Source organism: Neodiprion pinetum, chromosome 1 (assembly GCF_021155775.2).
Source record: "Neodiprion pinetum isolate iyNeoPine1 chromosome 1, iyNeoPine1.2, whole genome shotgun sequence".
Lineage (NCBI taxonomy): Eukaryota > Metazoa > Arthropoda > Insecta > Hymenoptera > Diprionidae > Neodiprion > Neodiprion pinetum.
The window spans coordinates 1,995,492-2,008,882 of NC_060232.1; the positions used below are offsets into that span (position 1 = coordinate 1,995,492).

The window sequence follows — 13,391 nt, forward strand, 5'->3', positions numbered from 1 at the left end:
CAATATAGACTAGCTATCCCCACAGCGGATAATTGTAGAGGAGAGCGAAAGAAGCTGTAAGTGCCTGTGACCAAACTTAAAAAAAAATAATAATAAAAACCGATCAAAACTGTTTTTCTTTCGTTGCATTGTTATTTGTGGCTTCAATCCGTCTGTGGAATTCTTTTTTTATGGCACTTGCAGCCTCTTTTAACTCTGTTTTTCAATTATTTCTTGTCGCTATCTTTTAAAATGCATAAATAACTCGAGCCAATTATAGCGTCTTGGAAAATTCCCAAACAACCGTTCATACTTCGACTTATCCCCGTCATAGCGATATGAAGATAAATAACTATAAATAATTGCACGTTAATATTACATTGTGTTAGATTAGTGTTTCGCTTAACTAATAAATTTCTTATAGTTTCTGCTAATATATTTCATGGACTGAATACTTTTCGCACCTACGCATTTCATGAAATATTCCGAACTTGAAATTCTGTACTTCAAAAGGGAACTGTGGGTAATAATTATTTCTGAACAAGTAATATCAATATTTGTTCAAAGAATATGCCTCGCATTGTATTTCACTTGGTATAAAATCAAAATCATCAAATATACAATGGCTATTACATAGTACATACGTTGCTCTAAACTGTGGTTTGACAATCACTAAAATATTCTAAATACAGGAACTATTACGTGTCGCTCTACTTCTAATTACATTTCAAATGTTTTAGTACAAGTATTGAGTACAATGAAGAAGTAGAAGTAAATATAAACGAAACTGAAGTCGGGTGACATGGAAGATATTCTCTACCGGATGGGTCCTCAACGTCGGAACAGCTTAATTATTCGAGGGTAGTTTAATCGAGATTGTTTTGGTCTCGAGATAGTTGCTCAAAGCTTCTTCGCCCCTGGAACATAAGAATGAGCTGTACTTGCGCAATCGAGCGTCATTTGCTGGTCTGAGGTTAGGTAACTCGGATGACTTACATTTCCCTTCCAATGCCAGATTCCTTGTAGCCACCAAAAGGCGCTTGCGGTTCCAAAGCGCCCCACTGGTTCACCCTGAAAATATGATCGTGTCACTCGTTACTAGACTTCTTCTAAATACTTTCAATCCATTCGTCTTCAGATTCTTTCTACTCACCATACGACACCGGCCTCCATGGCCTTGGAAAACTCTAGTGCGGTTTCAATGTTCTTAGTGCAGACACCGGCTGCCAACCCGTAATTGGTATTGTTTGCTCGTTGGATCACCTCCTCCAGGGTATCGAACTTGAAGATCGTTTGTACCGGTCCAAAGATCTGCGGACCGTCGCGTCAGGAATTGTATAAAATCGGTTTACTGATCGGTAGTTGCTCATGGTTTCAGACTCACCTCTTCCTTAGCGATTCTCATGTCATCGGTGACGTCTGAGAAGACGGTAGGCTGAACGAAGAAGCCGACTTTGCCAAGCCGGTTCCCGCCAGTTTGCAATTTCGCGCCTTCTTTCTTGCCAGATTCGATCAGAGCGAGAATCTTCTCCAAGCTTTCCGCGTCGATCTGAAGTTACATTGAAATTAATTCTCTTGCCAATTTGATATCGCGACATCAGGTAGGTAGGACTTATTTTTGTAGTTCACATTATCGCGACTAACGGTCTTTTCGTGCCGAAATTCTAATCGCTCACCTGAGGACCATTCTGTACATTTGGTTCAAACGCATCGCCAACTTTTCTCGCCTTAGCCAAAGCTGTCGATTTCTTAACAAACTCGTCGTAAATTCCGGACTGCACGAAGACTCGCGTTGGTGCGAGGCAAGTTTGCCCAGAGTTCGAAAATAAATTATCATGGGCGATTTGTACGGCCTCATCAACTGCGTGAAAATAATGTTACGTTTAGCATTGCGCAGATGTAGACCGTCGTAATAATGAAGTTGAACGCTCCAAGCAACGTAATGAGAAATTGGAAACTAAATGCTTCATCGTTACTCACGATCAGCCTCGTTGAAAATAACAAAGGGGCTTTTCCCTCCCAACTCGAGCGTAACGCGTTTCAGATTTGTTTTTCCCGCGGCTTGCATTATGATGTGGCCAACCTGTTGAGACGATGATTTTGTAAACGGAACTTTTATCGCTTAAAATGAAATTGTGTTGTGCAAAGAGTAACCTATAGTCATACCGCTGGCATTATCAACGAACAAAACGAAAGATTACTTCGGTAGATCCGGTGAACGCAACTTTGACGACGTCGGGATGCTCGCTGATCACGGCTCCAGCAGTGGGACCAAAACCTGGAACAACGTTGAGGACTCCGGGAGGAAATCCAGCCTCCTTAGCGAGACTTGCTACTCGAAGAGCGGTCAGAGGTGTTTGTTCGGCTGGTTTCAACACTATCGTGCAACCAGCTGCCAGGGCTGGCCCGATCTTGATTCCCATCATAATAATGGGGTAGTTCCATGGAATGATTTGACCGACTACGCCGATCGGTTCCTTCCGCGTCATGGCCAATGCATTGCCGTCTACAATGAAACCAATAATTGCGACGGTCATCAGATGTTTTCGGGAAAAAATGGAAGTAGACGCAGTTTAGCCAAGTTTTGATTATCAATTCCTGAAAACTTGCCGACGGGGATTGTTTTCCCGTAGATCTTATCAGGCCAGCCGGCATAGTAGCGGATAATAGCCGAACAGGCATGGACTTCCATGTAAGCCTTAGCGAAGGGCTTTCCACTGTCCAGCGCTTCCAGATTGGCCAGTTCGTCGACATTTTCGACAATAAGATCAGCCAACTATTGAACAAATCGAATGACGCGGATAACAGCAAAAAATCATTCACAAAATCAAGTATAGTTTTATCCTACGTTAACAAATTTGAGGTAAATTAACCTTGTGTAAGAGATTTCCGCGCGCTGAAGAATCTAATCTTCTCCATGGAGAACCTCGGACAAATGCCCTCTTAGCTACCCCAACCGCATTATTGATGTCCACCTGTGAAGATTAAATGTTTCGAGGTCTCTACTCAAGGATCCTGAATCAGCAGCCTGTTTTTTTCCAACTATTACCTAATATGAAAGAAAAATACTTCTCGTGTCGAGTGACAGGCATTTTTACCGGTTATGACTATACGCACAAAGATCAGGACGGTGGAACTATTCGTAATTACATCTTTTTTTCATCTCCTATGAGTCGTTAGAATAAACACTTACCTCGGTGGCTTTCGCTATATCAGCAATTTTTTGCCCATTTGCTGGATTGATGGTGGCAAATTTCTCGCCAGCCGCTGCGGGGACCCATTTGTTGTTGATGAATATCTATAAATTTTTTGACAATGTATGCAAAGGTACACTGGCTAATGTAATAATAATCATGAGAAATTTCTCAGCATTACATAGTGTGCAAAACAAAACATAACTGATGGTGTAATTTTTCAACGTAATACCGATCTTCCCTCACATCGTTGGATTTTCAAAGTCACGTAAAGTTCATCGTGGCTAATGCTCGGGCATTTTGTTCCTAAACGTTGCTCTATATTCTTCTTCTTCTTTTGGGGTGTATTAATACGTGAAACTTTTCACCCTTTCTGATATAAAAATTAGTCGATAGTTTTGAATTCTATCAGAAAATCGTCCCGGCTGATCGTTACAATCGGTTTATCTTGTAAGTAAAATTTTATCAGATACTCATTCGTAATCGAAGCACACTTGAAACACGTTGTTGCGATTATAATTACGCAATGAAATTTCGCAACGTTGTGTACTTTTAAAAGGTTAAGGCTACTCTGGATTTTCAAAAAATCGATTTTTTTTGTTTGTATTTTCTTAAAGTATGATGTTTCGAAAACATTTTTTAAAAATTTCAAATAAATCTAATCAATGGTTTCTGAGATACCCTACGATAACTGAAGGGCTGTATGACCCTCGATGGCGGATAGCTTGCGGCAGTTGCTAACGAACTTTAAATCTGTTTATCTCGAAACTGTCTTTTCAAAGTCGGTGACCTCTGTAATTCAAAAACAGCTCGATGGATTCAAATGAAGTTTATACAGATATTCAAAGCATAAGAAACTAGTGCCTGATCGTGGGATTTTTTTTTTAACTAAGTTTTTTTCCCGTTTGATTTATTTTGGATGGACCGAGAAAAAATTATGACGGTCACCGCAAAACACTACTTGTGGGACGGGTTAGAACAAATATGGCGATTACTTGGTCTGCAATGAATATTTTTTTTTAATCCTCGTCAAATAAAGTTAAGACATTGTTTAATAACTTGGTATTACTTGTTGTATGAAATTCACTTAACTACTGTCAAAAAAAAAGTTGTTTAAAATGCCAATGTTTTTACACCCAATCACTTCCGAAGAAAATAGTTGGTAGTGCACGTTTCTTATGCCAAAAGTCAGATTCGTACTTGTATAATTTTTTTGAATTCCTGAACGGTGTACGAGGATGTGAAATATAAATTACCAATTCGAACTTACCTGCGTGTAAGTCACGATTTGTTTCGGATTCGGTTTCGGCATTTTTTGAGGACGATCCACCTTATGGTATCTATCGCAACGTTCCTTTACGACGGTCGGAAAATTTATGGTCTGAGAAATGTGCGTATCGATAATTTATACCAGTAGATAGACACCCGAAGTTCTCAATCTACGCGAACAAAGCAGAACCGTTTAGGTGTCCAGTGATGAAGCGATTTCAAGCCGGCAAATTAGACGTATTTTGAGTAGACGTGTAACGTTTGGATACTTTCAAAAACGACTGCGACGGATATTCATCAGCCGTGTGTGTACATGGGAATATTACATTCTGTTCCCAGGACGAATCCGCCGGACCGTTTAATCCGAAAGCAAGGAAAAAAAGAAAGAAAAAAACGTTTACAAACAGCTAGAGCAATTTTAGCCGTGCCATTGATAGAGCTATGGATACGAATGAAACAATATCCCTACGGTGTAGTAGAATAATGAATCTGAACCAATTCGAATAATACAAAGAGTTTATATATTAACTTGCATTATTCGAATTTCCTGAGATTCATTACTAAGGCATTGTAGTCGTGTTGAGTATCATCGATAATAGTCGAGGATTATCCAAACGCTTCTCTTTCTTTTTCTGATTTTTTATCCCGACCGATCTACTTATCCTCCAACATAGTTTCTTGGGTTAAATTTTTCCTCGTTGATTGGAGTCTGTAACCTTTTGAAACTCATGAATTTCATTCGTCTTCAATTGCCTGAATGACCGATCAGGCGGACGAACGACATGAAAGCTTGCCATGCTATTGTATTCTAGAGGATTTTTCGTGAAGAAGAAATTCGAATCAACGACTGTAATAACATCCGTCTGTAGCAGCGATGTTGGCCAAAGTTGCGCAAATCATCGATTCGGATGATAAACGAAGGAGAGTGACTCAGTAGCGTTTCGTATATTGCGTAATTTCACATCATGTAATTACATTTCAGATGGAACGTCCTTGACAGAGAATTGTAGTGAATTTTTTCCAAGAACGCAGTACATGTCCGGGATTAAAATTTATAGTACTATAATATAAAATACACAAGTATGCAAAAAAATATTTAAATGTTATGTTTTCGAGTGTGCTGAATTCAAAAATGCATTCCATTTCCCTCCATCACATACAAAAATACAAGGTGTTTGCATAAAAAAAGCTAACAATTATGAAGAAATCATCATTTTATTACATTGAACTAAACAATATTTCTTACAAAATTAAATAACAATTGCTTTATGAAATGTATTTAACATTCCATGTTCATTCTTTTCGCCTGTGAAACCTTTTCTTTTTCTCTTTGATACACCTCTGAACACGCTTCCGCTTTCAATTTGCTGTTTCCCTGTATGTAGTTATTCTTGAGATTCACTCTAATACATATTAAATGAAAGTAAGAAATCACTTTTGCATAGGATTTTTGAAATCAAGAATAGGATACCATCACTCTAAATGAGACTACAAACACGAGTTCAAGAAAAAAACCAGACGTGATCGAATTTTTTTGAGTATTTTTCCCGGTTTCAGTGAGTGAAAATCCGTAAGAAACAATATAAAAAACCTGTGCAGTTTTTAGTTGCAGACCAGTGATATTAGTACTTATCATGAGATGAAGCCGAAGAAGATGAAAATGTTCCTTGATTCCAGTAAAATATAAAGTATCACAGTGTCTTCGCATAGCTAAGTAATAATCTGTTTTTGTCTTGTTAGTATCAATGACTCGTCAACTTTAATGCCTACAAGATGCGAAATACAGTATTTTACAAGTACCAATTTCTGAAGCGATGTGAATTCTTTAATTGCATTACGAATGGATAAGGTAATCGTACCCCAAATTATTCGCAATCTGAGGTCAACCGTCGATAATACGCGCTTGACGTAATTTATATTATCGGCCAAAAGACGTTGGTTCGCCGATAATTTACTCTTATTGAAACTTATTTTACTTCAGCTTCGAAGAAGGGTCCAACCAGATCTCTTTTAAAAGGATGTATAGAGATAGGGAAGTCATATTCAACAACGGGTCTGATTAGACAAAATGTAAAATAAAATTCTGTATTTTCAATATCGTAACGTAGATGTACAATATTTTTTTAGAATATCCATGATACATTGTTCATGAAATTGAACATTGGTATTATCATTAAATAAACTTCGGGACAAAACTTGGTCGAGTAATCGTAAATATATCCGCCAATTTTTTTTCTCGAAAAATACAAATCATTATATGATTACATTGGAATACTGCCTGCCAATTGTAAGATCATTCGATAGTAACGGCGGTTTAACGTTTTCTGTACATCAATCATAGATAAGATTCATGCATTTCTTACATAATTAGAATGGTATACGTAATTTCGAACGTTCGTGTATGATTCAAAATGATAAAATACTTACATGCTATATTAAATGGCAGGTTTATATATTTTGAAGTTAAATGCAAATTCTTCTGACCATCTTTTTTCAGATATGTAATAATAATAAGAGAGTTATAATAATGTTGATATACGTTGACAGTAAAATTATACACAAACAGCTATTTTATGTAGTAAAATAATAATTTATCAGCTAAAAGAAACATCGATTGGTTCAGAATTATAAAAACTATGACTTGGAAAAATGTTCAAAGTTCAATCTATAGTCCTCACTCTGGCATATATAAATTTTACATTCTTATTAAATTAAAATATCCTGTTTCTGTACTTACAAATGCGAAACCTCAGTGTATACTCAATATTACCGGTATTTTGTAATCAATTAATCAGTTATTTACATTAATCACGCGAAATTATAGCAAACGTAATCTGGGATATGCTTTTATTATTACCTTATTAAGTTTTTGGAGTAATTAGCTGATTTTAAAATAGCTATATGTTGCTGATGTTAAATTCATTTTGTACTTGATGTATTCCGTCGCAAAATCATCTCATCGATTATATCAACAGCTTTAGTTTCATTTAATTCAACCAATAACGTTCGTAATTTTTTGATCGAAACTTCAGCTTGTATCTAAAAAAATAATACAAGATACAGCTTATTAAATTTTTGCATATAATTCGTATGACAAAACCAACGATAAATAAAGTCATCGAAGTACTTACGTCTAAGTAGTTTAATAACATCCGCGATGGACTGACGGGGCCTGAAGTTTTGAGCGAAGACTGCAGAAAATCATATCCCAAAGATGTGACGATTTTTTCCCATGCCTTCGATTCGTCGAGTATGGGAACTAGAAGAGTCATAGCTTTTTCGTCCAGCAAAGTACCGTCACTTTCCTCGGGTACGTCCTCGATTTCTTGTTTTATTATCGTATTAGTCGCAGAAAGCAATTGTAAAATCTGTAATTATTTCCGTGGCATTGAGACCTTAGTGCGTAGCCATACACGTACAAAAGCGTACGATTTTTCAAGGAACCCAATTTACCTCAGGTTTGTTTGATGCGAGGTCAAACGACGTTTGACCACTTTCCTGGGCATCTTCATCATCGGATATCGCTTCATCTTTTATAGTTGTTGTTTGCAACTCCTATGAATTTAATAACAGGACGAAATGAAATTTTTTTGTTTTAATTATCAGTACAATTATCTACGAGTCTTCGCGGCAGTCGAAGGAACAGGATAATCTCTTTGATCTTAACAGCTTTGTTGATCGCAAAAGATTTCTAGAAAATAAAAAAACTCACTTTCGACGAATCGCGATTATTATTAGGTATCGAGGGATTCGCCCCGTGATTCAACAGAAGCTTGCAGAGCTCCTCAGCTCGTTCGCCGGTGTTGACGACAGCACTGTGCAGCGCGGTGTTTCCACTGAAATTCCGCTTATTTACGTCGATTGTCGTCTGTGGAGAATTGACATACAAAGTGCTCAGAAAAAGTATAAAATAGAGTTTCAACGATTATTTTGATTTCACAATATAAATTAACACTACCTACCTTTTCTAACAGGAATTCAACGATTTCTTTGTGGCCACCTTCGACGGCGATGTGGAGTGCTGTACGCCCGTAAGACATATCGGTACTGTTAACATCAACGCCAGCTTTGACAAGAGACTTGACAGCGTGTAGCGATCCGGCTTCAGCAGCCAGATGAAGAGCGGTCCAGCCAGTATCATCTCGTGTTTCGACGCTTATACTTCCTCCTTCTAATAGTGCGTCCACACAGTGACCCGCCTCTGGGACTGTTTGGGACACAAATAATCGATTAGTATGCAAACAATTAGTTTATTCGTTGGGAATAAATTATTTCATCAATTCACGCACTTTTGACCGCCTTGTGAAGCGGTGAAAAACCGTGATCATCGCACGCGCTTGCATCCGCCCCAATCAAGAGCAGAGCCTTTGTTACTGCAGGTTGGTTTTGTTCTACGGCGTAATGTAAGCATGTCTAAAATATAGAGCAATATTAGTGAATTGAAAATATTACATTTCCGCGGGTTAATCGTAATAAAACTTACACGGCCAGAACTTGTTTGAGAGTCGACAATTTGCTTGAAATCCGGGTACTTTGCAAGTAACATTAGAATATATTTAACCAAATTCATTTGTCCGTGTCTTAGCGCGGAATGGAGAGGAGAATCTCCATAGACTGTGCGCTCTTTGAGCAACGCTAGTATGCGTTCCTTTCCATTTGGATCATTTTTCTGAAGTATAATTCGAATTTGTTTTACAATATTCTCCGCAAACGAAGCCGTTTCCTGAAAACATGTAAACATTATACAATTGTTTCTTCTTTGTCATTTTGATACGACTAATTAAATGTTGCTTACTTTTTTTTTCAAAGGCCCATCCAATCTCAGTTCTTCATTATCATTTACTTCCTTTGGCAGTAAACTGATGTACTCTGGGGATAAACAAAGATTTACACATTTTGTATATAACTCATCATCTATTCACCGTCTATACTGATGGAAAAATTTTTGAAACATGCGAGCATAACAAACACGTGTCTCGGTGTTTAAGTGCTCACCTTCTAAGTCCAGATTTTCAGAGTATTCCCGAAAATCGTTTGATGTACAATGCTCACTCAACAATTTGTTGATTTCACTTGAATTATTTACGTTGAAAATGGATGTGCCTTCATCCGATTGCACGAGATTGATTGCGATAGGAGTTTGTAATTCAGTACTTTCGCAAGACATGCGCGGTCTCTTTCTACCTGTTCATAAATCAGGACATGTCAATGTTTTTGAATGAGAATTGGAAGCGAATATATTTGATGATAGTACATGTTGCAAATACGCCTTACCGATGCGGTTATTGGGTTTATAAGTGAACTGTAATGGATCGCTAGACTCTCCGTCAGTCGGTCTGCATAACTTTATAAAAACCTCTTTTGGTTCAGTTATATCTTTGTCTTTATACGGTGGCGTTCTGAAACACAAGTGATATATTTACAAAACGAATATAAACCGACCCTTAATTCTCTGACAGCAGTTCAGGGTGTTTTTTACTGTTACCCGTACATAAGACAGGTCCGCATATAAGACGAGGACAATTTTGGTGGGTGCTGTTAATGATTAAAAAAAACCTCGGCTTATATTTGGGACAATACGATAATATTCTGTCAATTTTTAATTTATAGTAATTGAATGTTCAAACTGACCGAAACACTATCGCGTATTGATGATGAACATCTAACTCTGTGAAGTGGCCTAAAGCGCTCCAAATTTCTACATTGTTTTCATCCATTTCAAAGAATTTGATTACGATGTTTTCTGTAACATAAGAATGAGAATCTGAATACATATGGGACAATAATATTAATTCGATTAATCTTTCAACAGAGAACTTAATTCACTTCCAATTCAATATTATCTTTATTAAAACTACAATACGAGTTGTATAAACAACGATACTCACTTTTTCCCACTTTTTCTACCAGCATGAAAACTTCCTCGTTACCATCACAAGATCCTGCAGTTTTGTCGATTCTACATATCTTGAGCTCTCCCGTAAGGGCACTTTCTGTAATAAAAAGAACAAAAAATGGCAATAAAAAAATTCTGGTACCCAAATGATAGATGAATGGTCACTTCTACTCACTGAGATTATTAATCGGGTTCGAATACACTGGTTCTGTGATGGGACAAAGTACGCCATTGGCATTTGGGGCAAATGCTTGAAAGCATAATGCGACACTGTTCAGACTCATCCATTTTTGAGCAGCTTCTGCTTCCATTTTAATCTTTAACAGAAATTTTGCGTTCAAAGTTGAGTAAGCTAATTGAACGAAATAATTTGATATGCATAATAACATTGTATAATGTACTGGCAATGTATTATTATACAATATTTAATTTATTACCGTTGCTTCATCGCGGATGGTCAACGATGTGACATTAACATTTTTGCGTTTTGCTTCTTCTAAAGCCGTAATTCTTTTCTTTTTAACAAGCTCATCTTTTATGTGCTTTTTAGCAGTGTGGATGATCCCCATTCCGTGGAACCTAGATACAAGCTTAAGTTTTATGAATACATACTCCAACAATAATGAAGATAAATATTGTTGTCTTATGAATAAAAAATTAGACTGTTCACTTACGAGACTGTAAAACCTTGTTCGGGTGAAACCTTTTGCTCGTGCGGATCATCTTCGTCTGAATTTCCAACACGGCGTACCAGACGATGAGCATGTGGTCCCCTACGATCTGGATCTGCTGTTACAAGCGTACAGCGAATGACGGCGCTGCCTGGATAATTTTTCAGCTGGAACACCAGTGAAATAGTTATAATTATTTAATGACTAAACGAAGATAGCAAAAACGATGAATTGGAATATTTCAACAGGCAGATTCAATGAAACTCTGTTATTTTGTTTATACCTCAACAGTAGGTGCTTGCTTCTTGCGGCTGTTTGAGCTGTTGGCGCCAGCAAGACTCCCGTGGGTTCCCATCATCTCTGATTTGTATCGGAACCGAAACTTGTCTACTGGTTGTTCAATAATTTTTATATACCGGTCTTCCAACACTGCGAAGGTACAAGTACCGTAATATCATCACATTTGAATAAAACATTATGAAATTAATTTATTGAATAACCAAAAAGATGTACATACTCGTGCCAGTTACATTACTCAGTGTATAGTATGACATTGTGTGGTTTGGCGATTGTGATATCGACATCGGTGACGGAGTGCTGCTGGTCATTTGTGAATCCAGTGAGCTGTTGCTCGGACTCAACAGGCTGAGATTATTCATCATAACTGCACAAAGACATGTCAAATAATTCCACAATTTCTCCATTAAGATATTATTCGACTTGTTACAAGTGAACAGGCCATTTCTTTCGAATTGTCATAAACAAATCAGTTAGTGTAAACTTGTATACACGATATATTGAAATATCAGCGTTGCACTGATTGCTAAGGGAGATCGAAGTACACTTTGTCTATTCAGTTCAGATGTACGGCAACTGGTAAAATTAAAAGGTATCATAGGTAATTGTGGTTTTATAATATTGAACTACCGGAATCATGGATCTCGGTATATGTTATTGCGACACCTCTTATTACCGAAATAATGAATCACAGCTCTGTGCCTAAATCAAATAAAGAAACTGTACAATTTATATTCTGATAAATTCCACGTTGGTAACCCAGAAACTATTTAGAGTTTGTTAGCATGATCATATACACCAGTGCGCGAATGAATATGTCGTACGTATTTCGGTAGTCAAAAAGTGGTTTATGTGTACATGGCAAGTTACAAGTGCATAATTTTATCATTAGTGCAAATCGAACTGAAGTCATCTCCGTTCTAAATTTCTGCAGTATATCACAGCAGAAATATTTAAGTAACACAATATGTACCATTGACTGAAAACATAGCGGAGGTTTCAGCATCAATTTGAACAAACGGAAGCGAAATTGGAGAAATGATATGAATAAAGAGAATGAAATTAGGAAATGGTTGAAAGATTGTACCCAGTAGCATCCTGGAAATATGATACACAATCTCAAAAAGAAATTTCGTCTAATTACCATCAGGAAACGGATAAATCTGATCCTCCTGTTGATTATAGTTCTGGAAGACGTCCAAGTTTTCGTAAACTTGCGGCATGTTTATTTGGTACTGTTTTTCTTTTTGGTTAATCGTAATTGCTACGCGAACGCGGCGCCGATTGCACTATAATCAAAATAAACTGCGTCGTTTATACCTTAGTTTATACGTGGCACAAAAAAGACGTGAACTATTCTCCACGCGCATAAGCGCAACGTAGAGACGAAACTAGCGCGGTGATTATTTTTAAGGAGAGAAACAAGGACCGATTCGATTTCAACTTTACAGACCTGGATGTGTTACTCACCGTTTATCAACTAACTAATACTTTTCGCATACGTCAACGACATAACCTTGATGGATGCACTCCGGGTTCTTCCCCGAGGATACGGTCCAATCAGCTCCAATCATTCCTCCCCGCCCTGGTCACGTGGTCCGGTCAACGATTTCCAAGAAGGATGGGGGAATTCCCCCGTCCTTGTTGTTCACGCAGCCAGGCGCGCGCACGTGACGCGTGTTCAAACTTAGTCGCGGAGCGTGCGAAAAATTATACATTGAATAAGATATGTAAACGAGGTTAAAGCATAAATTGATGAATTGTTTCACTATACTGCTATTTGCATGCTTATTAATCCAGCTGTATTTATATATCAACAAGTAATAATATGTATATATGGTTTGCAGTAGGCCAGCACAGGTTTCCAATTGATGAGTAATTTTATTACACGAATGAAACGTCGCTAACGAAATTGAATGATTACGATATTAACTAGATTTGTATGCCGTTGACGTTGAAAAGAATTTAATTTCAAAACCGAAAAGCAGGCAACCCGCATCCCTTACCAAGAGTGACCACTAATTAGTGGTGTAGATGTCAAACATCATACAACGTCGGTTTATGTACAATAGATTTTTTATAATT

The 13,391-nt window shown here is 37.5% G+C and overlaps 2 protein-coding genes across 3 annotated transcripts; both read right to left on the reverse strand.

Moving 5' to 3' along the window:
- Nucleotides 1-535: 535 nt before the first annotated feature.
- LOC124222856 (aldehyde dehydrogenase 1A1-like) lies at nt 536-4,751 on the reverse strand. The gene is made up of 11 exons (XM_046634306.1): nt 4,444-4,751; nt 3,173-3,277; nt 2,853-2,954; nt 2,590-2,755; nt 2,181-2,485; nt 1,960-2,062; nt 1,656-1,840; nt 1,364-1,528; nt 1,133-1,290; nt 976-1,050; nt 536-896 (listed from the first exon to the last, which is right to left on the reverse strand). Exons 1-11 carry the CDS (start codon nt 4,483-4,485, stop codon nt 827-829), a joined length of 1,476 nt encoding a protein of 491 aa, XP_046490262.1. The 5' UTR covers nt 4,486-4,751; the 3' UTR covers nt 536-826.
- Nucleotides 4,752-6,513: 1,762 nt separating this feature from the next.
- Nucleotides 6,514-12,856, reverse strand: Rel (nuclear factor NF-kappa-B family member relish). 2 transcript variants are annotated; one of them, XM_046634211.2, is made up of 19 exons: nt 12,777-12,856; nt 12,451-12,595; nt 11,527-11,673; nt 11,293-11,438; nt 11,013-11,176; nt 10,776-10,917; nt 10,514-10,655; nt 10,331-10,435; nt 10,074-10,185; nt 9,717-9,841; nt 9,438-9,626; nt 9,238-9,311; nt 8,926-9,165; nt 8,732-8,855; nt 8,405-8,649; nt 8,155-8,310; nt 7,896-7,997; nt 7,574-7,810; nt 6,514-7,481 (listed from the first exon to the last, which is right to left on the reverse strand). In XM_046634211.2, the coding sequence occupies exons 2-19, from the start codon at nt 12,527-12,529 to the stop codon at nt 7,362-7,364; spliced, it is 2,649 nt and encodes an 882-aa protein (XP_046490167.1). In that variant the 5' UTR covers nt 12,530-12,595; nt 12,777-12,856; the 3' UTR covers nt 6,514-7,361. The 2 variants fall into 2 exon arrangements, with proteins under 2 accessions (XP_046490167.1, XP_046490177.1); XM_046634221.2 differs by lacking the exon at nt 12,451-12,595 and having other exon boundaries at nt 12,777-12,853.
- Between the last annotated feature and the right edge of the window lie 535 nt (nt 12,857-13,391).